At 55.6% G+C, this 27,026-nt stretch overlaps 1 protein-coding gene across 3 annotated transcripts in view; it reads left to right on the forward strand.

Moving 5' to 3' along the window:
- The first annotated feature begins 1,248 nt into the window (after window positions 1-1,248).
- ARHGAP44 (Rho GTPase activating protein 44) overlaps window positions 1,249-27,026 on the forward strand; it is a 30,075-nt gene continuing 4,297 nt past the window's right edge. For 2 of the 3 annotated variants that reach the window (XM_071573834.1, XM_071573837.1), the window contains exons 1-18: window positions 1,249-1,446; window positions 14,113-14,152; window positions 16,220-16,324; window positions 16,411-16,487; window positions 17,032-17,143; window positions 17,910-17,986; window positions 18,701-18,818; window positions 20,918-20,986; window positions 21,061-21,142; window positions 22,129-22,256; window positions 22,385-22,496; window positions 23,432-23,513; window positions 23,844-23,924; window positions 24,008-24,121; window positions 24,229-24,320; window positions 24,609-24,789; window positions 25,488-25,505; window positions 25,769-25,990. In XM_071573834.1, coding sequence (XP_071429935.1) covers window positions 1,394-1,446; window positions 14,113-14,152; window positions 16,220-16,324; window positions 16,411-16,487; window positions 17,032-17,143; window positions 17,910-17,986; window positions 18,701-18,818; window positions 20,918-20,986; window positions 21,061-21,142; window positions 22,129-22,256; window positions 22,385-22,496; window positions 23,432-23,513; window positions 23,844-23,924; window positions 24,008-24,121; window positions 24,229-24,320; window positions 24,609-24,789; window positions 25,488-25,505; window positions 25,769-25,990 — 1,763 coding nt within the window. In that variant the 5' untranslated portion in view covers window positions 1,249-1,393. The remainder of the gene's footprint in view (window positions 1,447-14,112; window positions 14,153-16,219; window positions 16,325-16,410; window positions 16,488-17,031; window positions 17,144-17,909; window positions 17,987-18,700; window positions 18,819-20,917; window positions 20,987-21,060; window positions 21,143-22,128; window positions 22,257-22,384; window positions 22,497-23,431; window positions 23,514-23,843; window positions 23,925-24,007; window positions 24,122-24,228; window positions 24,321-24,608; window positions 24,790-25,487; window positions 25,506-25,768; window positions 25,991-27,026) is intronic. The other variant, XM_071573836.1, reaches the window with a different exon arrangement.

The raw sequence follows: 27,026 nt of genomic DNA on the forward strand, positions 1-27,026 counted from the left end.
GAGGGCAGTGGAGTGGTGAGGGAGCAGATGCTTTGCAGGATCCACCAGCAAGCATTGGGGTTCCTGACCCTGCTTTAGCAGGATGGAATGTGGGCATATGGAGTAGGTCTGGGAGCCAAATCAGAGGTCACAGCCTGGTGCAGGGACTGCCCTGGTGCTCTCCTGTCTGAGCCTGGTGACTGCCATGAGACAGAGTAGCCACTCACACAGTCCTGCCAGTGTGGAACTGTGTCTCCAGTCATCCCTGAGAGTTGGATCCACATGCAGAACAGGGAGATTGGGATGGGGAGGATGCAGCTTCCCACCAGGATTGTCACTGGGGCTTTTACTGAGTAGGTTTCACATCCTCACAGGGATCAGTGCTGCAAATTCTGTTTATTCCACACCAAGAAGCTCCGAAGCAATTAAATCAATCAAGTGTCCTTCAAACCAGGAGTGATGCCAGCGTGGGCTGAGCAGCTCTTCTGGGGCTGAGTGCCCTGCAGGCCCTGGGCAGGCAGGCAGCAGCAGCCCAGCTTCCCTCTGGGGGCTGCAAAGCTTAGGGGGCACAGAGCAGCCACACAGAGGGTCCCCCAGCTGGGAGTGGCTCCTGCTGCTCTGCCCGGGTCTGCAGCATGGGCCAAATCCGGCTCATCTGGCACTGCCCAAACAGGTGCTCTTTGAACCTCCCCCAGCCCCAGGGGCTCCGGAGAGCAGCGAGGGGCGGTGCCGCGGGAGGAAGCCGGGCGTTGGCAGGGGGTGCCCGAGTGATGCTGAAGCCGTGCCAAGGGACGCTGGGGCTATGTTGGGGTGGGGGTGTTAGGAGAATTCGGGGGGGAGGGGGGGGGATGCCAAGGGATGCCAGGAGATCCTGGGGGTTGCTGGGGCCATGCCAAGGGATGCCGAGGTGATGTCGGGGGTATGCCAGGGGATGCTGGAGAGATGCTGAGGCCATGTCACGGGACCTAAGGGGATGCCAGGTGATGCTGGGGCATGCCCGAGGGATGCCGGGGGGATGCCAGGTGATGCTGAGGCCATGTCAAGAGATGCTGAGGGATGTCGGGGAGGATGCTGGGGCCACGCCCAGGGGTGTCGGGGGATATCAGGGAACGCCGGGGGGGATGCCCGGCTCCGGGCTGGCTCCAAGACCCCCCGCTGCCCTGCAGACCCCGCCGGGGCGGGCGGCCCCGGACTACATTTCCCATCGCCGCCGCGGCCGGGGGCGGTGCGGGGCGGTGCGGGGGGCGCGGAGCGCAGGCGGAGGCGCGGAGCCGCGCAGGGGCGGCGGGGCCCGCTCGGCCCGGCTCGGCTCGGCTCGGCCCGGCCCGGCTCGGTGCCGGGCGGGGATGCGGGAGGGGCGGCCCGCGGCCCCCGGCCCCCGCTGCCCGCCCGCACCGCCCGCGCCGCCGCCACCATGAAGAAGCAATTCAACCGCATGCGCCAGCTCGCCAACCAGACCGTGGGCAGGTAGGGATGGGGATGGGATGGGATGGGGATAGGGATGGCGATGGGGATGGGGATGGGGATGGACCCTGCCTGCTTCCTGCCCACCCTATGGATCCCATCTCGCACCCTGCCTGCGTCCCGCCCGCCCCGCCGCATCCGCACCTGCCCGTTCCCTGCCTGCCCCACCGCGCCGATCCAGCTCTCTGCCTGCCTCCTGCCTGCTCTCTGCCTGCCCCACCGCGCCGATCCAGCACCCTGCCTGCCTCCTGCCTGCTCTCTGCCTGCCCCACCGCGCCGATCCAGCACCCTGCCTGCCTCCTGCCCGTTACCTGCCTGCCTCGCTACCCCAATCCAACACCCTGCCTGCCTCCTGCCCGCCCCACTGCCCCAGTCCCATGCCCTACCTATGGTCTGCCTGCCCCCCTGACCTGATCCTGCGCCCTACCCATGCCCCTGCATCCCGTCCTCTTCCTGCCTACCCTGCTGCCCTGGCTCCCTGCCCATGCTCTGCCAGTCTCACTGCCCTCATCTCACTCTCCACCTGCACCCGGTGTTCCCTGCCCACTCCCTATCTGCCCCTCTGATCCTTCTCCCTACCTGCCCCACTGCCCTGATTCTGCACTCCACCTGTGCCCTGCCTGCCTCACTGCCCCTCCTCTGTGCCTGCCTCCTGGCCTGAGCGTTGCTTGCCCCACTGCCCCTAATCCTACAGTTTGCCTGATCTCCTGCCTGCTCCCTGCCTGTGCCCTGTCACCTCATTAGCCCTGCCTGTGCCCTGCCACCTCATTAGCCCTCCCTGCTCCCTGCCTGTGCCCTGCCACCTCATTACCCTGCCTGCTCCCTGCCTGTGCCCTGCCACCTCATTACCCTGCCTGCTCCCTGCCTGTGCCCTGCCACCTCATTACCCTGCCTGCTCCCTGCCTGTGCCCTGCCACCTCATTAGCCCTGCCTGCTCCCTGCCTGTGCCCTGCCACCTCATTAGCCCTGCCTGTGCCCTGCCACCTCATTAGCCCTCCCTGCTCCCTGCCTGTGCCCTGTCACCTCATTACCTCACCTGCTTCCTTGCTCCCTGCCTGCCCCACTGCCCCTGATCCTGTGGCTTGGCTGCTCCCTGCCCGCCCCACTGCTCCATCTCCCATCCTGTACCCTGCCTGCTCCCTGCCCTCTTCCTATTGCCCCTGTTCCTGCCAACACTCTGCCCGCCCTGCTGTGCCCCCCAACTTGCCCCCTGCATACCCCACAGCCTTCCTGCTCCCTGTGTGCCCCTTGCCCTGCTGCCTGCATCTTGCCTGCTCCTTGCCTGCACCCAGACACCCTCTGTGCTGGCTGAGCCCCACTGCCTGTTCCCTTCCTGCCCTGCTCACTGCCTGCCCCACTGCCCCTGTGCCAACCCCTCACCTCCTTCCTGCCCATTCCCTGCCTCCTGCTCTGCCTGCAACTGCCTGTTTGTTAACCCCTGCCTGACCCCTGCCCCAGCCCTGCCCCGCTGCCCCCCTTGCCCCTGCCCCACACCCTTTACCCACTGCTCCCTGCCTGCCCCTGCCCTGCCCGTCCCCAGTGCAGGCACACCTGCTCTCTGGGCACCCCAACCCTCATGCTGTGGGGTGCCCCACTGTCCTGCCCCCACAGCACCCACGGGTGGCCCTGGCTGGCTGTGGGCCACGGGCACACTGGGTTGTGGATGAAGGGGCTGTGCCCACGGGAATGCCCGCGTGTGCCGGGGCACGGCCAGGCCTGGGATTTGATCATGGCTGTTGTGTAATTCCTGGAGATTTTGCAGCGGAAGGGGGGGCAGGAAGAGGATTTATTTATTTGTTCCTTCCCATCGTGGCACTGGGGCACCATCAGGGCTGGGATGTTGGGATCAGCATTCCCTCCCAGAGCCAAGGGCATGGGATTTCTACTGGCATCCCCCATGTCCCCCTCTCTGTGTCCCCCATGGCAATGGAAGGACATCCAGCTGGCTCGGGGTCTGTGCCAGGCTGGAACCACGGGGTGGGCACGGGGTGGGATGGCAGCGGGCACAGTGCAGGAGTGTGTGGGAAAGTGATTTGGGAGCTGAAAGAATCCAGTGTGGGAACACGGTGAGGGAGCTGTGGGAATGTGGTGTGGGAACAGTGGGCAGCAGCATGGTGTGGGGAGCAGAGCAGCAGGAATGTGGTGAGGGAATGTGGTTTGGGAGTGTGCTCCAGGAATCTGGTGTGGGAATCCAGTACTGGAGTGCAGTGTGGGAGTGTGGAGCGGGAATGTGGTGTGGGAGCGCAGTGTGGGAACAGGGAACATGGCACAGGGAATGTGGTGCCTGAGTCTGGTGTGGGAACATGGAACATGGAACAGGGAACATGGCACAGGGAATGCGGTGCTGGAGCACGGTGTGGGAACATGGAACAGGGAATATGGCACAGGGAATGTGGTGCTGGAGCATGGTGTGGAATCATGGAATAGGGAAGATGGCACAGGGAATGTGGTGCCTGAGTATGGTGTGGGAACATGGAACAGAGAACAGGGAACATGGCACAGGGAATATGGTGCCTGAGTATGGTGGGGGAACATGGAACAGGAAACATGGCACAGGGAATGTGGTGCTGGAGCGTGGTGTGGGATCATGGAACAGGGAACAGGGAACATGCCACAGGGAATGTGGTGCCTGAGTATGGTGTGGGAACATGGAACAGGGAACAGGGAAGATGGCACAGGGATTGTGGTGCCTAAGTGTGGTGCTGGAGCACAGTGTGGGATCATGGAACAGGGAACATGGCACAGGGAATGTGGCACAGGGAATGTGGTGCCTGAGTATGGTGTGGGAACATGGAACAGGGAAGATGGCACAGGGAATGTGGTGCCTGAGTGTGATGCTGGAGCACAGTGTGGGATCATGGAACATGGCACAGGGAATGTGCTGAAGCATGGTGTGGGATCATGGAACAGGGAACATGGCACAGGGAATGTGATGCCTGAGTATGGTGTGGGAACATGGAACAGAAAACATGGCACAGGGAATGTGGTGCTGGAGCATGGTGTGGGAACATGGAACAGGAAACATGGCACAGGGAATGTGGTGCTGGAGCGTGGTGTGGGATCATGAACAGGGCACAGGGAACATGGCACAGGGAATGTGGTGTGGAAGCACAGTGCAGGAAGGGGTTTGGGGAGGGTGGCACAGGGAACGTGGCCCATGGGTCATGTTGTGGGAATGTGGTGCGGGAGCGTGGATAGACCAGTGCTTGCCTCCCTTGGGGGAGCAGCAGGAGGAGGTTGTTTTGGGGACAGAGCCTGTGATTTCCTCCTGGCATCTGCATCGGGCCAGGTTCGCTCTCCGGACACACCAAGCAGGTTTGCTGTGTCTCCGGGGAGGTTTGGCACATCTCCCACCCGCACGGGAGGGATGTCCCCATGTCCCCCCACCCCGTGGTGGAGACGCGAGCCGGGCACTGCACACACGCCCGCCTTCAAAATGGAGCCGCTGACACGGCGAAGAGCATCCTCCTTCCTGCATCCCCCGGGAATGTGTGGGCAGTGCCAGCTCCCTGCAGCCCAGGGAATGGGGCCAGCGGCCCGGGGGCTGCTAAACCCCTAATCCTCTTAGGGCTCCCTGCTTGTGACGGGCGGCTGGGAGGCTCCGGTGGTACCCGGCTCGGCTGCCTGCAGAGCTGCTCTGCTGCCCCAATCTCCAGGCTGGGGTTAACGTGGGGAATGTGGCCCCCTCTTTGCTGGGATGGGGTGGCTGGATCCTCCTCAGGGACCATCCTCTTCCTCAGCCCTACTCTGTTGGTCCCCATCTCCATCACGGGCTGATGTTTATCCTTCTTCCCACTGTGCACTCCTGAGCAGTCCTCTCCAGAGGACTAAGGAATAATAGATAGGATTAAGGAATAATAGATGAAAATAGGGAATAATAAAAGGAAGGAGGGAATAATACGTGTAAATGTGGAATTATATGTGCAAACGTGGAATAATATGTGCAAATGAGGAATAATTAATGGAAATGAGAAACAATTCATAGACACAAGGAATAATAAATGGAAATAGGGAATAATAAGGGGAAATAAGGAATAATAAGTGGAAATAAGGAATAGTAATAGAAGCCTGGTGTGTTGTCTCCCCTGGGAAAGGCTCACTGGGGTACAGGTACCTTAACTCTCTGGGGTCTGCAGTGTCAGCACTTCTGAGTTTGGGGTGGGGGACAGCCAGGATGGATGCTGTGCTGGGACTGGGGTCTGTGGAGTTGTCTCTTGGGGAAAGATGGGAGTGTGGTGGCATCCAACTGGTGCAACTGGTTTCACCTGTCCCAGCAGCACCTGGCCCAGAGGATCCTGCTGGTTCCCCCACCAACACAATGGGGTGGGCTGGGGGACAGTGGGGACACCTGCCCAGCCACCCTGTGGGATGTGCAGAGGGAAGTCCCAACCCTTGGTGGATTTTCCTGCTTTTGGTGGTGCAATTTCCTTTAAAAAATGGAAGAAGTCAGGCAGCTGAAGGGAAAACCCTTTCCATGGGTCTGTCAGGTGCCAGAAAGGTGACAAGCAGGGGACAGGCAGGAGCAGCCCTTTGTCCCCAGGGTGGCCACAGCTGGCACTGGGCGAGGGGAGTGAGTGACCATCTGCAGCCAAGGGACATGGGTCAGGGTTAATGTTGGAGTCAAGGTCAGGGTCAGGATTAAAGTTAGGGTCAGAGTCAGGGTTTGAGTCAGGATTAGAGTTAAGGTCAAGGTTAATGTTAGGGTCAGGGTTAGAGTTAAGGTCAAGATTAATGTTAGGGTCAGGGTTAAGGCTTGAGTCAGGATTATAGTTAAGGTAAGGGTTAGGGTGAGGATTAGGGTTAGAGTCAAGGTTAAGGTCAGGATCAGGATAAGGATCAGAACTGGGTTTATGGTCAGAGAAGGGTCAGGGTCAGAGGTAGGGTTAGGATCAGTTGAGGAAGCTGACTGTGTCCTTTCCAAATCCAGTCTGGAGCTCCAGGTCCTGGGTGCTGTCATGTCCCTTCCTGGCTCCACTTGGATGCTGGGAGCCAGTGGGGACCTCCTGTCCCCCCTGGCAAGAGTGGCAGCCCCCACAGGTTCTGGGGTGCCCAGTCTGTATGCCAGGACCAGCCGGAGCATCTCCACACTCTGCTGAGCCCTGAACACAGTTTTTATTTTATATTTTATTTTATTTTGGTCATTTCACTAATAGAAAGAGCTGGGGATGCTCAGCCCAGCCCAGCCCAGCCACACACTTGGGGAGAATTGTTGTGCCCAGTCTGAAAAGGGCCATAATATTTATTTCCATGATCTGGAAAAAGGGGAGAGAAATCGATAAGTGGCTGTAAAACATTCTGAGGATGTTTTCTGCAGTGCTTTTATTTTTATTTGTGTTTATTTATCCATCCCATCAGGGACTGAGCTGGTGGGAGCTCCACCCCAGGCTCTGAGGGGATGGGATGATGGCATGAGGGTGTTGCCACCCACTCTGGTGGCCCAAACAGCCCTGTGAATTGTCCAGAATTGCCTCAATGTGGAGGGTTTTTTTCCATTGGGATTAAAACAGGCACTTGCAGTGGTGTGCAGAATGGCATGACTGGGTTCCCAAAGGGCACAGTGGGCATGGAGGACACCAGGGATCATGGCAGCAGCTTGGAGGGGCTGGATTTTTCCTGCTAGTCCTTCCTGACCATCCCACCCTGTATCCCCATTCTGGGGTGGCAGCTGTGGCATTTTGGTCTGGATGTCACTTTGGTGGTTCTCAGGGCAGATGTTTTTTTCCAGCACCAGGACCTGCACATCAATACAAAGCTTATAAACACCAAGAGCTTCTTCTTGGTGCAGCAAGAACATTCTGCAAGAAATAAGGACATTTTATTCTGCTTGTACCAAATAAGGACAGAGGGAATAAAAGCAGCACCACCTGGGATTTTTCCGATGAGATTTGCAGGAGGGAACAGCACCCTTTAAATAGCTGGGTTTCCCATCTGCACTTTGGGGTGCCAGGGACTCGCTGCCAGCAGACCCCCCTGGGAGTTTTGGCTCTGCCAGTAGTGCCAGCAGCATCCCTGCAGCCTTGGGGATATTTTTATCCTCCTCACAAGGCGGCAGCGCTGACAAACTGGAATATTCATGGAGCGGGCTGAAGGTTTTGTCCCTTCTCCAGCAGCCTCGGGGCCATGAGCTCTGCAGGGGCTTCTCCACGATTTCTAAATCAAGATCAAAGCCTGGTCAGGATTCGACCCTGCGGAGGGATGTGCCAGGAGCAAAGGGCTTCATACATCCCGTGCTGAAGACACAGAGAGCTCGCAGCTGGGAAAAGGGCAGGACATGAGGAAAAGTGGGGGTTTTGCCTTTAAAACTCCGTCCCCCATTTTGCTTTGGTTCCTTTGGTTTTCCCAGCTGTGGGCAGAAGGATGACAGAAAGCTGGACCAGCCTTCCCTGCCTGTTTCATCCAGCTTTTTCAGGCTGGCTCGGCTGAAGGTGGGCAAGCTGCCAGGGGCTGAGCCCTGGCACTGGGACTGCTGGGTGGGCATCACTGCCTTTAGGTGCAGGTTTGGGACATGGGGACTGTCCCACCATGTCACCCCCTGGCAGGACGGACCCAGGCAGTGCTGGAGGAGGCGCCGGCGGGGCCGTCTCGCTGCATCTCGCTGGATGTTGCAGTCAGAGTTGTCTCCCTGAGGGATCTGAGCAGCGATTTGAGGATATAAATATTTGATGTTTTGCTTCTTGCCTGCTAAAAAGGCACCGGGAAAAAGGCACAGCTCCAGTTGGGCTTGGCAGATCCTGGTCCTGAACCATTGGACTGGGTATCCCCAGGGATGTGGTGGCCAGGAGAGCTCAGATGGCGACAGAAGCTGAGCATGGCACGGACCTTGGACCAGCATCCAGTCTGGATTGTGATGCCCCTCTCTTCCAAGGGTTTCCTGGATGACACTCAGGGGTCTTCCTCCTCCCTCTGGCACAAGCAATGGATCCTCAGTGCTTTCTCCAAGTTTTATGGTTGGACCTCACCTCACCAACCTCACCTCTGGGCTCTGGGGGCTTGAGGACCTGGAATTTTTCCCATGGATGCCAGACGGGTGAAGCAGCACCGGAGGGACATGTGGCAAGAGCAGGATGAGCTGGGCACCATCCCCACACCCATGTGGGATGCAGGGCAGACCCGCTCGTGGGAGTTAATGCTGCCAGCACGGGACAGCCTTGGCTGGGTTTCCAGATCTTCTCCTGCACTCAGCCATGAGGTTATTTTTAGGCTGGAGCAAGGAGAAATCAGGGGAATCAGCATTGGTAATTAAATAGTGGTTAAATATTTATGGACAGACTGGAGGGATGATTGGCCATGGATGGGGTGAAAGGGGTATTTTGGGCAAGAAGGGTGGGCAAGAGGGTCCTCAAGGCATCACAGACATGCTCTGCCTCTGGAGATACACCCTCGCTCCTGCTGTCCCCGTGCCAGGTGCAGCACTGCCCACCAGCCAGGCATGATGCTTTTCCCATTCAGAGATAATATTGCTGTGAAATCCTTGTCGTGCTTGGAGTTTGCTGGCCCAGGGTCAAATACAAGGCCAGCAGCTCCTTGTCTTGGGTGGTTGGAGCATCAGAGAGGGACAGTGGTGGGGACATGGGGTGGGTGCTGGAGATGGATGGTCCAGTCAGAAGGAATCGTGTGGCATCAGCGGATGCTCCAGGGAAGCACTGACTCTGCTGTACCTCCCCAGGTCAAGACACTGGAAAGTCATGTATTTATGTGGGAATCAACATAATTTGCTTGATTGGGGTTGATTTCTGCTGGCAGCAATTAGTTTTTGCAGAAGCAAAAGCCTGACCACACAGTGGCTGCATCCCCTGCTCGTTTGCTCTGACTCTCAGTATTAATTGTCCTTTTTCTCCCAGCTGCTTGCAAGGACTGAGTGTCTGGATCTGGCTGAGGAGTGCCTGGATTTGTGCTGGGAAAAACAGCTCTGAGGTGGAAATCTGGAGAGGAAGGGGAGGAGCAAGCTTTTATTTACTGAAAGGAAAGAGGAAAGAAAGCATTGAGAGCTGGTGGTGCTCCAAGGGATGCTCCCACAGGATGCAGGGATCTCATAGAGCATGAAGTTCTGGAGGATTAGGGACCAGCTAGGGAAATGGGAGTTCCCTGCACCCCTCCTTTGGGTGCTGCTCTTTGCTCAGAACACCTTGCATGGTCAAAACCCACTGTCTCTGGTTCCCTGGGGAAGTCATGACCCAGCACAGGAGCACTGGGGACTCACCCATGGAGATGGAAATATCCACCTGAAAATAAAGGGGTGTAAAGCATTTCTCAGAGCTGATCCTGACTTAAACTGGTTCTTAGAGAAGATGTTTTGCTGGTGCCACCAGTTGCCTGCTCTGATGGTTGGAAGGTCCTGCTACTGGATCACTCCTTCCTACACTCCAGACCCTTGAGGATTGTTCAAGGTCTGGTTTTGGGATAGGCACAGATGGACCCTGAACCCTGCCAGGGTGTGAGGAAGGGGGACTGATGTACCCCAGGATATGGGAGTCTGTGTCCCTCTGTTCCCCCTTGGGGCTCTGCAACCCCCAGGAATTCCTCTGATAGTGATTTGGGAAGGAAATGGGTTTGTGCAGGCAGGAGCTCAGTTGCCCCCCTGGACAGGGCCTGGGATCCCCTGGGATTGGGATGATGGTCAGCCCATGGCAGAGGTGGAATTCAGGGATCTATGTGACCCCTCGGGCAGCTGCATCCCTGCTCTGCTCTGGCTGCTTGTACAGGGGCAGGAATGGGGCACAGAGTGGGCTGGGATGGACTGGGAGGACTGGGGAGGAACTGGAGGGGTGCCAGGAGGGGCTGGGGGGAATGGGATGGGCTGGGGAATGTGCTGGGAATAGACTGGAGGTGTGCTGGGTATGGACTGGGGGATGCCAGATTTGGATGGAGGGTGGTGGGGATGGATGGGGAGCTGCTGGGTATAGAGTGGGGGGGTGCTGGGGAGGAACTGGAGGGTGCTGGGGGTGGACTGGAGGATGCCAGGAAAGGATGGAGGATGATGGGGATGGATGAGCAGCTCCTGGGGTAGACTGGTGGGATTCTGGGGAGGAACTGGAGTATGCTGGGGATGGACTGGAGGATGCGAGGAAGGGCTGAGGGTTGTTGGGGAATGTCTTTGTGGGTTGCTGTGGCAGAACTGAGGTGCTGGGGATGGGTTTGGATGTGCCTGGAGGGGCTGGGGGTTTCCTTGGTTGGGAGCAAGATGCCAGACTGGAGCAGGGAGAGCATCTCTGCTGGAGCCAGAGATGTTTTCCAGCACCAGTCACATCCAGACTGGTTCCTCTTGACACTGTTGGTGGCTTTCTGCAGGGCTGCAGTTTCAGAACCTTTGTGCTTTGGGCTCCAAAGTCCCACATGGTCTGAACTCAGCTCTGGAGAATAAACCAAAGCTCAGGCTTCTGAATCCAGAGGGTTTTGGTGAGTGTTTCTCCCTAGGGGTGAGAAGCCAAGGCAAGAGAGTTTGTGGAAGGCACAGGAACCCTCACGCATCCTTAAGTGAGGCATTGGTTGGAGCACAATGTGGGAAGGAGAAGAAAGCACAAACCAGGGTTTGTTGAGCTGAGTGAAGATGCTCAGGGCTGAGCCTGCTGGAGATGCTTTGCCAAAATCCTCAGGGTGATGCTGCCATCCCACTGCTCCAGAAAATGCCACTTGGTGCCCCAGGGAAATCTCTGGATACCAGGGAGGTGGCACTGGGATCTTCTTGGTCATCTCTGACCAACAACAAGGGCTCAGCACCTAAAAAATACCCTCCAAGGCGGGCAGGATGGAGCCAGGGGTGTGCAGCACAGTCTCCATCTCCCCAGCTGCTCCCAGGCAGGGTGTGCCTTTGCCTCCAAGTGTCACTGCCTTCTGGCTCCCAGGATGGCTCATAAAACCTTATAAGCTCCTGTAAAACCACATTAACTTTGGGCTGAGACTTTGGAAACGTAACGGATATAAATGGATTTTTTCCTGGAGGCATTAGCAGCGTGGAGCTGGAGTGCAGTGCCATGTTGGAGGAGTGGGATGATGTTAATTTGTAGTTTTTACACATAAAAACTCCACGTGGAGCTTGGGCTGAGCGTGTTGGGCTTTTGGAGGTGCCACTCTGTTCTTGTGCTGCTGAATAAGATTTGTAGGTTCTGGAGTGCTGCCAGCAAGACAAGGATAGAGACTTGCTCTGGAGGGAATTATTTGTTATTCTTGGTGTATCCCAGCACCAGGCTTTGCAGCCAGAGCTCTTTGTGGTGCCTGCTGGTGGCATCACCTGTAGGATCCAGGTGGCCTGAGGAAGATTTGTTGCCTGTTTTGGCTGTGGAAACCACTCTGTGATGGCTCCTAGAGCCGTGTTTTACCCCGCTGTGCAAGCCAAGGTGTGTGAGCAGGGAGATGCCTGGCTCTGGATGCTGGTAGGATGTGGGATCCAGTTCCCAGTGCCATGACCAAGCCCCACCCACTGCAGCCCTGCCACATGCCCACTGGTGGCTGTGGTGTGTCCCCAGGGCCACGCAGAGACCCCAATCCTCATCACAAGCAGGAGGGCAGGGGAAAACATCCCAGTTCCCACAGATACCAAAACAGGGCAGGGAAACCCAGTCTCCTGCTGTGTGCCCATTGCTCTGCCATGGCCCTGGGCAGCTGTGCTGAGCAGCTCCAACAGCCTCTTTGCTTATTCCCATCCATAAAATGCTGCAGCCTGTTTTCCCCCTTTTTAATGCCAACTTAATCATTGGCAGGCTCCTCTCCCTCCCTGAGCATCCCAGAATGTGCAGGGTTGGCATGGGGGGCTGTGCCGGGGGGTTGCTCTCCATTGAAACCACTGGGATTTCTCACACTGAGGATGTGCTTAAGAGCAGATCAAGGCCAGATTTTTGTTATTCTGTTTGAAACATTTTTTCTGCTTCCCAAATACACCTCAGAGCGTAGCACAGGTTGGTTTGTGGCTGCTGGAAGAGACACCTGCCAGTGCAGGACCATGGGATGTGCAAATCCCATCCACCAGCCTGGCTGGAAGAGGAGAAAACACATGAAAAAGGTATCACTTTTTATTTTAATGCTTAGGAAGGATTGCTGAGCTGCCAAGGGAGCAGCAGCAGTGCCTGCCTGTGGCTGTGCAGCACTCACCTGACTCGCTGCCTCCTCCCACTCCTTTGGGATGCTAAATATATCCCGAGCCGGGCGGGGGAGCAGCAACGGCCCTTCTGTCTGTGCCGGTGGATATTTGCTGCTTTTTCCCCTGTTTGTGCTACTTCTGTAGTGTTTCCAACCCTGTCTAAATCGAGTGAAGGTGATTTGCAGAAGAGGAGGAGAAGTTGATTAGTTCTTGCTCCCGGCGGGCAGCGCATCACTCAGCGCTTCTTACACATGTTCTAATGTGCTCATTTAAATCCTTTTTTTCCAATTAAAACAAATAATTAACATGCTGGGAGAACAAAGCAGATTTAATGCAGTTGATTTGGTGAAGCCCTGGCACAGGTTGGGCAGAGAAGCTGTGGCTGCCCCATCCCTGGAAGTGTTCAAGGCCAGGTTGGACAGGGCTTGGAGCAACCTGGGCTGGTGGGAGGTGCCCCTGCCAAGATAAGCTTTAAGGTCCCTTCCAACTCAAACCATTCTGGGATTCTGTGGTTTGCACTTTCTAAAAGGCTTTGGTGGTTGTATTTGTGGATGAGCCGCTGCCGTGCTGGGCTCCCTCTCTGAATCTTGCTCTGCCTCTACTTGCTTCTTATTTCCACTGTTTCAATACTTCCTTCCATCTCTCCAGGCTGAGAAACCAGCTTGGATGGCCAAAAGAGACCAGGGCTCAGGAAATAAAGGTGTTTTTCAAAGGATGAAAGCAGCAAGCTTTCACTGTTCGTTAACGAATCTTTAGGGACTAATTGGCTGAATCACAGCTCTGCCTCAGCACATCTTGACAGAGTTCATTTTTCCAAGCGAGATGATGCATTGACATTGCTAAAAACCCTGGGAAAACGAATAAATGATGCGGAGTGTGATGGTTTAAATGAGCCTGAGCAGATGTGGTGAGGAGCAGCCGCGGGCTCTGCGGGCAGGATGCTGCGGGTCCGTGCGAGGACGAGGATGGTGGGTTTGTGTCTCCTGCATCCCCAGTGCTCCTTGCTAGCAAAGACAGCGGCTGACACGAGCTGTGGAGCGGTAAATCCACCTCCAGTGAGCAGCAGGAAGGGTTCTGGCGAGGCCCCGGGCAGCAGCTGCCACCTCCCATCCAGTCGCTGCGTCGGTCGGAGGAGGCTCAGTCGTGCGGACGAGCTGAGTCCTTGGAATCCTCAGTGCTGAGGGTGTGCAGAGCCCAGGGAGCTTCTGTGCTCTGTAGACACACCACCTCCCTCTGCAGCACTGCCTGCTTCCTTCTGGGAATTTAGCATCCCTGTTTTGCTGGGGATGATGGAAAAATAAGTGGGAGATCAGCAGTGGACCCTAAATGGTGAGGTACATGGCAGTGAGACACAAAGAGGTCCTTTCCAACCCAAACCATTCTGTGGTTCTGTTATTTGCACTGTCTAAAAAGGCTTTGGATGTGATTCCTTTGCTCCTTTAGGAGACAAGCCAATGGCTGATGAGGTCTGAGGTCCTTTAATCACACCTGAATCCCAATGGAGAAGCACATTCCAGGGTACATGGTGTGCAGCCAGACACTGCCACGTGTGCCAGACCCCTCACCAATGCTTTATCTTCTTTCTTGTCTTGCAGAGCCGAGAAGACTGAAGTGTTGAGTGAAGATCTCCTGCAGGTGAGGTCCTCTGTGGTTGGTCTGACCCATTCCCAGGGTGTCCATGGGTGCCTGGGCACCCACCTGTGGCTGCTGGATGTGTCAGCAGCTCAGCTCCGTGTCGGTCGGTGCCGCAGCATCTCACAGGAATGAGATGAGTTGTGAGGAGGAGGAGGGGGTTGGGAGCATGGGAAGCATCAGTGTCTCCCTCCCACGTGCCTCCTGGCCATTTCCCAGCCTGGTTTCCAGGTCAGCTGGAATCGGATCCAGTCTTGTCTCTGCCAGGATGGCAACCTGATCCAGCCTGCCAGATTGTGGGCGCCTGCTGCTCTGTATCCTGCCCTGGGAAAGGGGCATGTGACAGCAGGGGATGGTTCCCAAAGCTGATGGGTTGGGTGACTTCAGCAAAACAGCCTGAGCCAAACCCCTCCCATGGCACCTTGGAGCATTGGATGTGATGCTCAGGTCATGTCTCTTGGCTTCCTGCATGCCCTGGGATGGGAGGTGGCTGGGAAAGTACCAGCAAAAGGACGTGACCTCACAGGTCCATCACCAAATTCCTAGAATCATAGAGTGGTTTGGTTTGGGACCTTAAAGCTCATCTTGTTCCACCCCCCTGCCATGGGCAAGGACTTCTTCCACTAGCCCAGGTTGCTCCAAGCCCTGTCCAGCCTGTCCTTGGACACTTCCAGGGATGGGGCAGCCACAGCTTCTCTGGGCACCTGTGCCAGGGCCTGCCCACCCTCACAGGGAAGAATTTCTTCCCAGTATTCCATCTAACCCTGCCCTCTGTCAGTGTGAAATCATCCTCCCTTTTCCTGTCACTCCAGACCCTTGTCCAAAGTTCCTCTCCAGCTCTCTTGGAGCCCCTTTAGGCATTGGAAGGGGCTTGAAGGTCTCACTGGAGCCTTCTCTTCTCCAGCCCTCGGAGCATCTCTGGCTCTGACAATGTCACATGGGAGATTGTTACATCTTGTGGAGATACTTCAGTGGGGAGGGTGGTCAGTGTCACCTTGTCCAGGTGCCTCCCAATGGACCAGTCCTGTTTGCAGAGATCTTTATCTAATTAACTCCAGTTTGGCTTACCTAAATGGGTGCACACCCACATGACCATCATACCCCTTCTTTCCAGCATATACACAAACATGTATATACATAGATGTAATTTATATAATTTTAATATATAGAACTTTATATATATACATGTCCATGTATAGGTTAAAAGGAACATGTATATGTTGAAAGGAGGACAGAAGCTGCTCTACCTCACTCAGGCATCCTCAAAATATATTGTTTTTTAAATATATAGAATATTTTAAATACTTTTACATATAGTATTTATCATTAGAATATATTACTGCAGTGATGGAAAACAGCTCAGCCTGAGTGCCAGGCTCCTGTGAGGTGCCTTAGGGACTTGCTGGAGACTCAAGCAGGGAATATTTCTTTTTCTCCCCCTGGATCATTTCCCAAGATTTTGAACTTTAGAGACTGTTTCTCTTTTTCCACATTCTTTCCCCAGATTTTGAGCTTTCCATGTTTTCCCTGCATCTCTCAGCTTTGGTTTTCAGTAGATCTTAGTTGCTTGTATTTGATGGCTCATCTTGCTGAGTTTGAGGATGAATTGCTTAATTTAATTGATTCAGAGGCAAATAAGGTGGATTCACCATCCCTGGAGATTTTTAAACACAGATTGGACGTGGCACTGAGTGCCATGATCTGGTAAATGGACTAGAGTTGGACCAAGGGTTGGACTCGATGATCTTGGAGGTCTTTTCCAACCCAATCGATTCTATGATTCCATGATTCTAAGGTGATTTCCAGCTCCAGGTGAGACTATTGGCCAGTTTGTGGCAGGGCTTGGCTGGGGATGGACACTGGGGGTGCTCCAGGTCCAGCCCCCAGCCATCCCCAGGGGTGAGTTGGGGTAGCAGCACCTCTGCTGTGGGTTGGGTTTGGTCTGTGGCACTGCTGCATCCAGTACAGACGCAATTCAGATCACTGGGGTGGAAAAGGAGGGAGTGTCCTGTGTCCCTGCACGGCGGGTGTGGGAGCAGGAGGAGTACCCAGGTGATGGTGCCCCCGCAGGTGGAGAAGCGCCTGGAGCTGGTGAAGCAGGTGTCCCACAGCACCCACAAGAAGCTGACAGCATGTCTGCAGGGCCAGCAGGGCGTGGACGCCGACAAGCGCTCGGTGAGAGGTGCCAGGGCCCAGAGGGCTCGGGGGGCATCGGGGTGCCAGAGCCAGCACGGTGGCAACACAGACCCTTCTCTTTGCAGAAGAAGCTGCCGCTGACAACACTGGCCCAGTGCTTGATGGAGGGCTCAGCTGTGCTGGGAGACGACTCCCTGCTGGGGTAAGGGGGGCTGGGTCTCCCCCAGTGCTCTGACACTGCTGGGGGGGTGCTGGGATGCTGCTGCCAGGAATTGCTGCTGTTCCTTTTCTGCTGGATAGCTGAGAGGGTTTTACAGCAGTGTCAGAGGGCTGGGGTGCTCCTGTCATCTTGGTAGTACAGGGGGTTCCTTTATTCTTCTCCTTGTCATGAGCTGCAGTCCTTTGGCCATGCAGTATACAATGCAAACTGTGTGTGGATATGTATCTTAAGTAACTTAATATATCTTAAGAAACTGTGTACATGTATGTATATAATTCTTAAAGTCCATACAATTTCAGATTATAAATGGTACCACATTTAGGGAATGAGATTTCCTGACACCCATGGTGCCCATGGTCCCCTTCCCTCCAGCCTCCTGCCAAGGACATGCTGCCCTTCCCCACTGCCCAGACTCCCGGGGGTGTTGGGTGCCCTTTGCCCACCCCCTGTGTGCAGGACAGCCCCCCTCCCCTGCCCCCAGCCCCGTGGTGCCCAGCTGTGCCCATCTGTGCCGGTGTCCCTGCAGGAAGATGCTGCGGCTGTGCGGGGAGGCTGAGGACAAGCTGGCACAGGAGCTCATCCACTTCGAGCTGCAGGTGGAGAGGGATGTCATCGAGCCCCTCTTTGTGCTGGCTGAGGTGAGCACTGGGGGGGTGTCACTTGGTTGTGGTGTCACATCTGAATGGGGAAGGCACCACTCTGGCTGCTTGTTTGGTTCCTGGTCCCTGGAGCCAGGCTGGTGCTGGAGTGTGTCCTGCTGAGGACCTTCACCTGCTCCAACTGCTCTTCCTCCTTTCCACCTTTCCCAAGGCAGTGGGTTAACATTGTTATTTCAGACCCATTTTTCCCAGCTCCAGACACTCACTGGTGTTTGGCTTTTTTTGCCCCCTACACTTCCACCCTGCTGCCAACTTTGTTTTTCTATTTTACTCAATGCTTTTTTCCCCCTTTTTACATCCAGAAAAGCATCCTGGGCTTGGTTATGATTTTGTCTTTCCCAGCAGAAACAGGAGCTTTGTGTTGCTACTGGTGTCCAGGGCTTTCAGCTGTTACCAAATCCTTTGGGAAGTGGTGTCCATACATGGGAGGCTTTGCACTGCCATCCCCAAAAGCCCTTTTCCTTCCCTCATCCAGCTCCCCAGGGCAAGAAGCTTTGACCCCCTAAGGATGTACCTCTTGGGTTCTACAGCTGGGGCTGTCAAGGTGTGTCGCAGTCCAGGTGGGGACACACAGGAAGGATGAGCTGTGCCTTCTCCCTGATGATGATGGTGGTGATGATGATGAAAAAGGAGCTGCATCCTTATCTGCCCACCTTGCCATAGGCCAAACCCCCAGTGTGTGACCCATCCCTGGACCCTTCTCTAGGGATATTTAATCTCCTCCCATTCCTGTGTGTTGCTGCAGGTAGAAATCCCAAATATCCAGAAGCAGAGGAAGCACTTGGCAAAGCTTGTGCTGGACATGGACTCCTCCAGGACACGGTAGGAGGTGGCTTCAAATGCTTTCTGTAAAATAAGAATTCCCAAGCAATGGGTAACTCGAGGGAGAGCAGGTCTGGACTCCTGGCACAGCAGTTCCCTTGGGTCAGTCAGTCTCTGCTGTGTCACTGTGTGCCTTGAAGTCAAGCTCTGCAGTGAGCCACCACTTCTGCTCCTGTCTGCAGAATCCATGGATTCCTTTTCCTTGCCTGCCCTCTGCAGCAAGAGTATTTTTTTCTGGCACAAATCTGTATTTTTTCCCTCTTTTCCCTGTCTTGGTGATTTCTTATGTGATGGCAAAGAGCTGGGTGCTCCTGCCAATGCAGAGTGGCACTGGGAGAGCTGGGATGACTCTTGGGATTTGTCCTGTGGCACTGTTGAGTTGTCCAAGCCCCCCACTTCACAGCATGTCCTGGGGAGAGGTTTGAGAGGTGTCCCTGCCTCCCTCCTCCCGTCTGGATGAGGCTCATTATCCTTCTGAAAATAATTTCTTCATTAGAGGCCAGAGTGTACAGCTGTGGGATGGGGATGGTTGGGGTTGGGAGTTGATGCTGCATCCCAGTTGGACTGGGATCTTCTCTGTGGTGCTCAGCCCTGGAGACCATGGTGGGCTTGGCTGAGGGGGGTCCCTGGGCTGCCCTCCAAGTCTGCTGGGATGTGCCCACTGCTCCACACTGGTCCCTGTCCCTCTCTGTGACAGCTCTGCCCTCTCCACAGATGGCAACAGTCCATGAAGTCCTCGGGCCTGGCCAGCAACCTGCAACCCTCGGGAGCCAAAGCTGATGCTCTCAGGGAGGAGATGGAGGAGGCAGCCAACAGAGTGGAGATCTGCAGGGTACCCAGGGCTCCTGGGGGATCACTCCTTGCTGGGGGAAATGACCATGGTGTCCCAGAAAACCTGCAGCCTCTCCTCTTACCCTACTCTGCATCTTTTCTTACCCCACTGCCTGTGCTAAACCTTCCTCTGTCTGGTCCCCATCCCCAAACACAGCCCAGTGGCAGTGGGTGATGCTCACCAGCCAAGCAGGACTTCCCTAGTTCCTCTGTCCCCATCCTCCTTATCCCAGTGGAGCTGGAGAGCATCCCATTCCCAGGGGATCTGTCCTGGCAGGAGTCAGTGAGCTCAGCACTGAGCACACCCAGCCCCACCAGAGTCCTGCTGTTAAAGACATTTCTCTGCCTTCTCTGCTGGATTTATTTCCCACAATGTTCAAGCCCTAAGAGGGACCTGAACCCTCTTCTGTTGGTTAAGAGAGACTCAGATCCCCCTTCTGTGTGCACCTTGTGAGTGTCTTGGACCCCCTGCACCTTGCACTGCCCCAGGCTGAGCACTGTAAACAAGCTGCAAGTCTCCCCAACACTAGAAGGGTATCAAACCCACAGGATCTTCACCAAACCTGCTTAGGGAATTTCAACACTCACCCTTTGGTGCCTCCCACTCTGTAGGTCCCAGGTGAGCTCACCCACACTAGCAGTTGGATGTTTGGAGACAGGAAGTTCTGAAGGTGGTCGCCTGGGGTCCCACCTGAGTCACCAAATTATTAGACATTTCTGTCTTTTATATTTCCCACAGAAGAGTCTCAGACATCCAATTCCAAGAAAAAATAATTTAATAATTGAGTGGTACAGCTGTGGGAACAACTCCATCTGGTGGAGTTGTTCAGGGACCCTGAACAAACACAACTGTGGCCTTTTTACCCATTTGGTTGATGTCCCCGCTGTCCCTGTGCTCACACCTCTTGGTTTTCTGGTGATTTTTGGTCTGGGGTCCTCTAACACCTTGTTGGATTCTCTCACCATGTCCACACAGACAGGACAATAACTGTTCTCACCTTCTGGCTGATGTAACTCAGTTGCAAGCTTGATTTATGTTTACCCTCTACCTTATCTCTACCAAGGTCTCACCCCTTATCTGTTGCTGGTTCTTGAAGGTCTTTTCCCTTGAATCCTCTTATCTGGTGGGATAAGTGGATCCAGTCTGCATTTCCTCCCCTGTTCCTCACACTAAGTTCACTCACACTAAGCTCTGAGCAGGGCCCACTGTGAGCAAGTTACAATGCAACTGAACCCTCAGCAGTCACACAGTAATTTCTAATATTCTATAAATAAGCTTAATTTAACTCCCAACACCTGCAGGAAGTGCTGGCATGTGCCAGCCCACCATCCTACACATCATGATCCTTCTCAGCTGATCATGCTGGATGGGAGAAGTGTCCAAGCAAGTGCCAGCAGCATTGTCATGGGCTGTGGGATTTGGTGACAAAACTCACCACAAGTTTTGTGTGACTTTAAATTCCCCTGGGGCAGAAAATGCCAAAGGCTGCATAAACCCAGTGCTGTGATGTTGGGCAGGATTGAGGCAGGAGATGGAGATGGATGAGTGTCTCAAATCCTGACTCTGTTCTCCAGGGACACAAACAAAACCCACATACTTTGAAATACAAACTCAGTCTGTTTCCCCCCATCTTGGGCCATCACAGCCCCCCACACACGTAGCAATTTCCAGCAAACAAGTGCAGCCAGGAAATCCCCCAGTATATTCACTGTAGATGGACGTAGGTGGATGTTGCAACCAGAATATATTTTAAAGCCCTGATGGTTTTCCTCCAGTTCAGTTATCCCAGGGGATTCTCAGGAAGGAGTAATTCTGGAAATGGAAAAGTCTGTTTTGCGAGCATGAAATTTCCATGGTGCTGGAAAATTGTGGGCTCTGGAAGGAGGTGGGAGGGTGAGGCAGGAGGTGTGTGTGTGTGTGGCAGAGAGCAAATCCCCGTGGTGCTGCCTTATACTCAACATCCCAAGCACATCTCAAGCAAGTGCTGCACTGTGCCGTGTTGGCTCCTGGTGTGACCAAGCTGGTCCCTCCTGGTGACCTCCAAAGGTGCCATCAGGGCAGCACGAGTGAGAGGGTGACTAATTCTCTGCTCTCTGCAGGACCAGCTCTCGGCTGACATGTACAATTTTGTGGCCAAAGAAGTAGACTATGCAAACTATTTCCAAACTGTAAGTGCCACCCATCCCCACGGGACTCCCTGTCCCCAGCCACAGGGGTGACTGCTGGGGCTGTGTCTCCGCAGCTGATCGAGGTGCAGGCAGAGTACCATCGGAAGTCCTTGGCTCTTCTGCAGAACGTCCTGCCCCAGATCAAAGCCCAGCAGGGTAAGAGCCCCCGGGGTCTGTCCCAGTCCCACGTGTGACACTGAGGCCCCCGTGTCAGGCCAACACCAGGCAGGGCTTTGCCATGCATTGAACTGGCTCTGGTGAGACCCTGCAGTGTTGTGGCTGAGCATCCTCCCTTTGTCCTCTCTGCATCCCACCTGCCCCCATGCTGGGGAGGCCATCCCATCCCTATCCCACTTGGCCATGGGGTGCAGGATCCAGCCAGATTCATGGCAAAGGGGAACCTGGCTGATTATGGCACAGGTTGCCCAGAGAAGCCGTGGCTGTCCCATCCCTGGAAGTGTTCAAGGCCAGGTTGGACAGGGCTTGGAGCCACCTGATCTAGTGGAATGTGTCCCTGCTCATGGTGGGAGGGATGAACTAGATGATCTTTGGGGTCTCTTCCACCCCAAACCATTCTGGGATTCTGATTCTGTGAAAATCTCCATTGAGCACAGCCCTGGAAGTGGGAACCCAGTGCCAAGGGGAGGCTTGGACTGTCACTCTGTGGTGTGCAGCCTCCATAGGCACTGGGCTGGGAGCCCAAGGTTGGGGTGAGACCCAGCTGATGGCCCTAGGAGCAGTTTCTTCACAAAGCAGATCTCAGGGTCCTGCCATCACTGCAATGGAGCAGGGAATGACTGGTGGGGTTCTTTCTCTCCTTCCCACTAGTCATTCCTGCCTCTAACTGTGATGGAAGAAGGGGGAAAAATATTGCAAAGCTTTGCCTGTTGTTCTTTCCCACTGGAAGTGTTATCCAGCACCTTTGAAATGTCCTATGTGATGACTGGAAAACATTTCCTTGGATTTTATACTTAAAAAGCACTTCCTGAGCCACCCAGAACAGAGGGTCAGGGTCCTGTTCTTTTAGCATCACCCAAACATAATATTTTGCTATCAAAGCAGTGATCCAAGAGCCTTTCAGAGAGGGGATGCTGAATCCAGCACCATCCTCCTCATCCTGTCACCCCCTTTGCCCATCACAGAGGCGTGGATGGAGAAGCCTTCCTTTGGGAAGCCCTTGGAGGAGCACCTGGCCGTCAGCGGGCGGGAGATCGCCTTCCCCGTGGAGGCGTGTGTGACCATGCTGCTGGAGTGTGGGATGCAGGAGGAGGTGGGTCCTGTGTCCAACCACATGAATGGGGTCATGTGTGCCTCTGGGGCAGGGACAAGGACTGAGGGGCTCTGGGGACACCCCCAGCCCCACAGCTTGTCTGATGCTCTCCCATGGCCTCTGCCAAGGGTCTCTTCCGAGTGGCTCCCTCGGCCTCCAAGTTGAAGAAGCTCAAGGCGGCCCTGGACTGCTGCGTGGTGGACGTGCAGGAGTACTCAGCTGACCCTCATGCCATCGCAGGTGGGGGCTCCTCGGGGCAGGGAGGTTGATGGTGTAGGGGGTGGCTCATTCAGGCACCCACTATGGGCACCCAGAGGATGGATCAGTGGCACAGAGTCTGGTTGGAGGCCAGGAACTAGTAGTGTAGTCCAGTGGTTGGTACTGTCTGATTTTGTTTAATATCTTTCTTAATGAATACCCTGGTCAATGGGGCAGAGTGCACCCTCAGTGAGTTGGCAGATGACAACCTGGGGGCAGTGGCTGCCTCAGAGTTGTGCTGCCATCCAGAGGGACCTGGACAGGCTGAAGATGGGCAGAGAGAGACCTGGGGAAGTCCATCATTGATTATGTCATTGATTAGGAGACATTGATTAGGAGAGGTTCTGCAGGAGCAGGGAGCAGTTAGGAAGATTCATGTTAACATCAAACTTCTCATCTTCTCTGCCTCTTCTGGGGAGAAGTCACTCCCCAAGCACAGATCCAAACCCCCAGGCTGCAGATAAGCATTAGCTGGATTTCAGTGCCAGTCTCTGCTCCCCTCCACGGCCAAGCACTCCAGCAGGCACAGGATTGAACCCTGGTTTCCCAATGGCAACCTGTTGCCAGCACATGATGCTATGAATGCTCTAAGCCAAAACAAATAATGAGAACCTGTTGCCAGCACAAGATGCTATGAATGCTCTAAGCCAAAACAAATAATGGAGACCTGGGAGAATGCCTGATGGAGGGAATTAGAGAGGTGCCAGGAGGGGCTGATGGGTGTGGCAAGGTGGTTGCTGGAGGTCACGGGGTGCTACAGGCTCCATCAAGCCAAGGAGACTAGTGGGTGCTCTGGGATCTGGTGGGAGGGAAGGTTGGGAGGGATGGCAGTCAAAATGCCCAGGAGCAAAACCACTTGGTGCCCAACAGCTGGTGCCACCCGCAGTGCCAATCCCTGTGTCCCCTGTGTGCCACAGGAGCCCTCAAGTCCTACCTGCGAGAGCTGCCGGAGCCCCTCATGACCTTTGAGCTGTATGAGGAGTGGATCCAGGCCTCCAAGTGAGTCTGGGGCATCTCCCCATTCCTCTGTGACACAAGTGGTGGCATCCCAGTTCACCATGAGTAGTTTGGAGGCTGTGAGTTATTTCTGACATGGCTCACAACATTTGGGATGTTTCCCTGAGGTCTGAGAGCCAGGAAGTGGGGAGAGACCAATCTCCATTGAAAAGGTTTCGTTCTCCTTTTGGCCAAGTTTTGGGCGTTAATTTACTTGCATACTGTTGGTGGCGGCCCAAGGGTCTCTCAGGGCCCCAAGGGCAGGGATGGAGGGGTCCAAAGCCTCAGGTGGGGTGGGAATGGGGGATAACACTCTCTCCCACCTCTTCACAGCATCCCAGAGCAGGAGAAGCGGCTCCAAGCTCTTTGGAACGCCTGTGAGAAGCTGCCCAAAGCCAACTACAACAACATCAGGTGAGTCTGAGGCCAGCAGGACACAGGAAGGGGACAGAGAGAGTGTGATCAATACACTGGCATGTTTTGGATCTGCCCTCCAGGTACGTGATTAAATTCCTGGCCAAGCTGACCGAGTACCAGGACATGAATAAAATGACGCCAAGCAACGTGGCCATCGTGCTGGGGCCCAACCTCCTCTGGCCGCAGGCAGAAGGGTGAGGATGCTGGTGAAGGGGCTGAGGGGGAAACTGGGGGCAAAACCCCCCTGGAAACAAGGCTGGACTGTGGTGAGATTACTGAGGTGCTCCCCAACACCCTACAGGAACATGACAGAGATGATGACAACTGTCTCGCTTCAAATCGTGGGCATCATCGAGCCGCTCATCCAACACGCTGACTGGTTCTTCCCTGGAGGTAGGCTGTGCCCCATGGCTGTGGGGGCAGGATGGGCTTTGTCAACCTCCTGGCCCTCTCTAGGGAGGAGGTGCTGAGCTCCCAGATTAATTTGTGCCAGCTCCCTCTGCTTGCCTTGGCTTAGGGAGGGGCTCAGGCAGAGATCTGGCAAGACTCACAGCAGTGAGCCCAACCCAGCTCCTCTGAGACCCCTCCAAGTATTTCTGCAGGGCCAATCCCCCCAGTCCTACCCCTCACTGAGGACAATATCACAACATCAATGCTCCCTGCTCCTTTCCCACCCCCCAGACATTGAGTTCAACGTGACAGGCAACTACGGCAGCCCCATGCACGTCAACCACAATGCCAACTACAGCTCCATGCCCTCCCCGGACATGGACCACGCCGACCGCCGGCAGCACGACCAGGCACGGCGGCCCCTCAGCGTGGCCACGGACAACATGATGCTGGAGTTTTACAAGAAGGATGGGTAGGGTCTTTGAAATGCCAGGGTTTGGGGAGAGGGAGGTGATGGCTTTGCCAGTATGCCTGGGATAGGAGCAGCATTTTGGGGGGAAAGGATGCTCAGCATCCCTGGGATTGGAGCAACATTTTGGGGGCAGCCAGAGAGGATGTTGAACATCACTGGCCTTGCCACCACCTCAGGGTGGGTGGCATTGAACTTGTGGAAGTTGGATGGTCCTAAGGTGGAAGTACCTCCTGCTCTCCATGCCAGCCTCTTGAGGATGCTCAGGTGAGCCCGGGGCTTGGCTTCCACCCCCAACCCACTGCAGATGGCAGTGGGGTGGCCCGTGGTGTGACACCAAGGCTGTGCTGTGCTGCAGACAGGTGCCCTGGTGTCCCTAAGGTCTGTGGGCTTTGCTTCAGGGGAAAGCTCCCCATTTGCAGCATGTGCATGTCCCTCCACCACGCTACCTCACAGGGACTGCATATAGTCAGGTTGACTTCAGAAAATACTCCAGGGCTCTCCCCATCTCAAAAAAGTCCTCATTTCCAGGTCATGTCCCAAGCTGTCCCTCCCACTGTCATAGCCTGGTCCCTGCTGTGCCCTCTCTCTTGCCCCTTGCCCCACAGCTCCTTTGCCCAGCAGTGGGCTGGCTCTCACTCTGTGCACTGTCCAGTTTTAGGGTTTATCACACTAATAATTGTGTGTTTCTGCCCATGCAGCCTTAGGAAAATCCAAAGGTACTGTAACCTCTGCAGTGGTTCTGGGAAGCTGCTGGGAGGGTGCTGGGTGGGTGCTGAGAGAATGCTGCTGTGTGCTGTGGAAGGGAGAGGTGGCCGGTGAGAGACACAAGCACGTCCCACCCCACCCTGGGTTCATTCCCAGCAGTTTCCCAATGGAGAAGGCGTTTTTAGGGACGAGGCACCTCAAAGGAGCCGCGACGTGGTGCTGGCAGTGCCCTCCCGCTGGGTGGGTGCTGAGCCCCTATCTCTGTGCCCCTCAGCATGGGTGTCAGGGTGATGGACACCTCGTGGGTGGCTCGCCGAGGCACCTCAGCGGGACGCAAGGCATCCTCCGCCCCTCCAGCCACTCAGCCCCCAGCGCCGCCCGCAGAGCTGCCCCCCACGCCCCACTCGCCCATTCCCGAGCAATCGCCGGAGATTTCAGCCACGCCTTCCCCGCCTCCCACCAGCTTCGGCTTCCCCCCAGGAACCGAGCGGACAAGGTAAGGCCACCAGCATCCTGTGTCCACAACCAGGGCATCCTCCCTCCCCCTGTGTAAGACCAGCGGTAAAACAACGCCCGGTGCTCAGCAGAGATGTCCCTGGGATAGGAGCAGCGTCCTGGGGGCTGTGGGTGGAATGATGCTTAGCATCCCTGGGAGAGGAGCAACGTGCCAGGGGCAGCAGGAAGAGATGCTCAGCATCTCTGGGACAGGAGCAGAACCCTGAGCACAGCAGGAGGAGAGGAGCACCATACTGGGAGCAATAGCAGAGGATGCTCAGCAGCCCTGGGAAATGAACGGCATCCTAGGAACAGAGGGAGGAGATACTCGGCACCCCTGGGAGAGGAGCAGCATCCTGAGGGCTGCAGAAGAGGATGTTCAGCATCCTTGCAGCCACTGCCACATCCCCATCCTGCCATTCCCATGGGACCTATGCTGCCTTCAGGGATTTTCCCAAAAGTCACTTGCACGGGTATCACTGGGCTGCAGTGGAATTTGGACTGGAGGTGCCAGGAAGGTGAAGGGAAAAGCTGCAGGGAGCCCAGAGTCCTCCAAGCCCTTTGGCTGCCGAGAGTCTGGTTTTGACCTTAATTTGCACAGGTCAGATGGGAGAAAGTGCCTAAATCCCACCTTTTTATTTTTTCCCAGAAAGGGGAGCAGAACTGGGCTCTGCCCTGGAGTGCACACATTGAGTGGGGGGGAACAGCCCCGGGTGGGTCATGCCATGGGACAAAGCTGGGGATTCATCCCCACGAGGGCTCCCCTGCCGCTCCCCCAGTCCCCCTGCCAGCGCTTCTGCTCTTTTATTATTTCTGCCTCCCTTTTCTATTATTTTTGCCGGTTTTTATGGTGCTTCTGTACCTTTGCAGCAGGGCTGACCTGGCATCTGCCTGGCGGAGTGGGGGCCCCAGCGCCCCCCGCCCCGGGGATGAGCGGGACCCCCCGTCCCCCGGCTCCTGGCCCCGTCCCCCACCCTGGGCACAGCCCCTCTGGCCGGGCTGCAGCCGCAGCCTCCCCGCTCCCCGCGCCCCTTCCT

Source organism: Pithys albifrons, chromosome 19 (assembly GCF_047495875.1).
Source record: "Pithys albifrons albifrons isolate INPA30051 chromosome 19, PitAlb_v1, whole genome shotgun sequence".
Taxonomy (NCBI): Eukaryota; Metazoa; Chordata; class Aves; order Passeriformes; family Thamnophilidae; genus Pithys; species Pithys albifrons.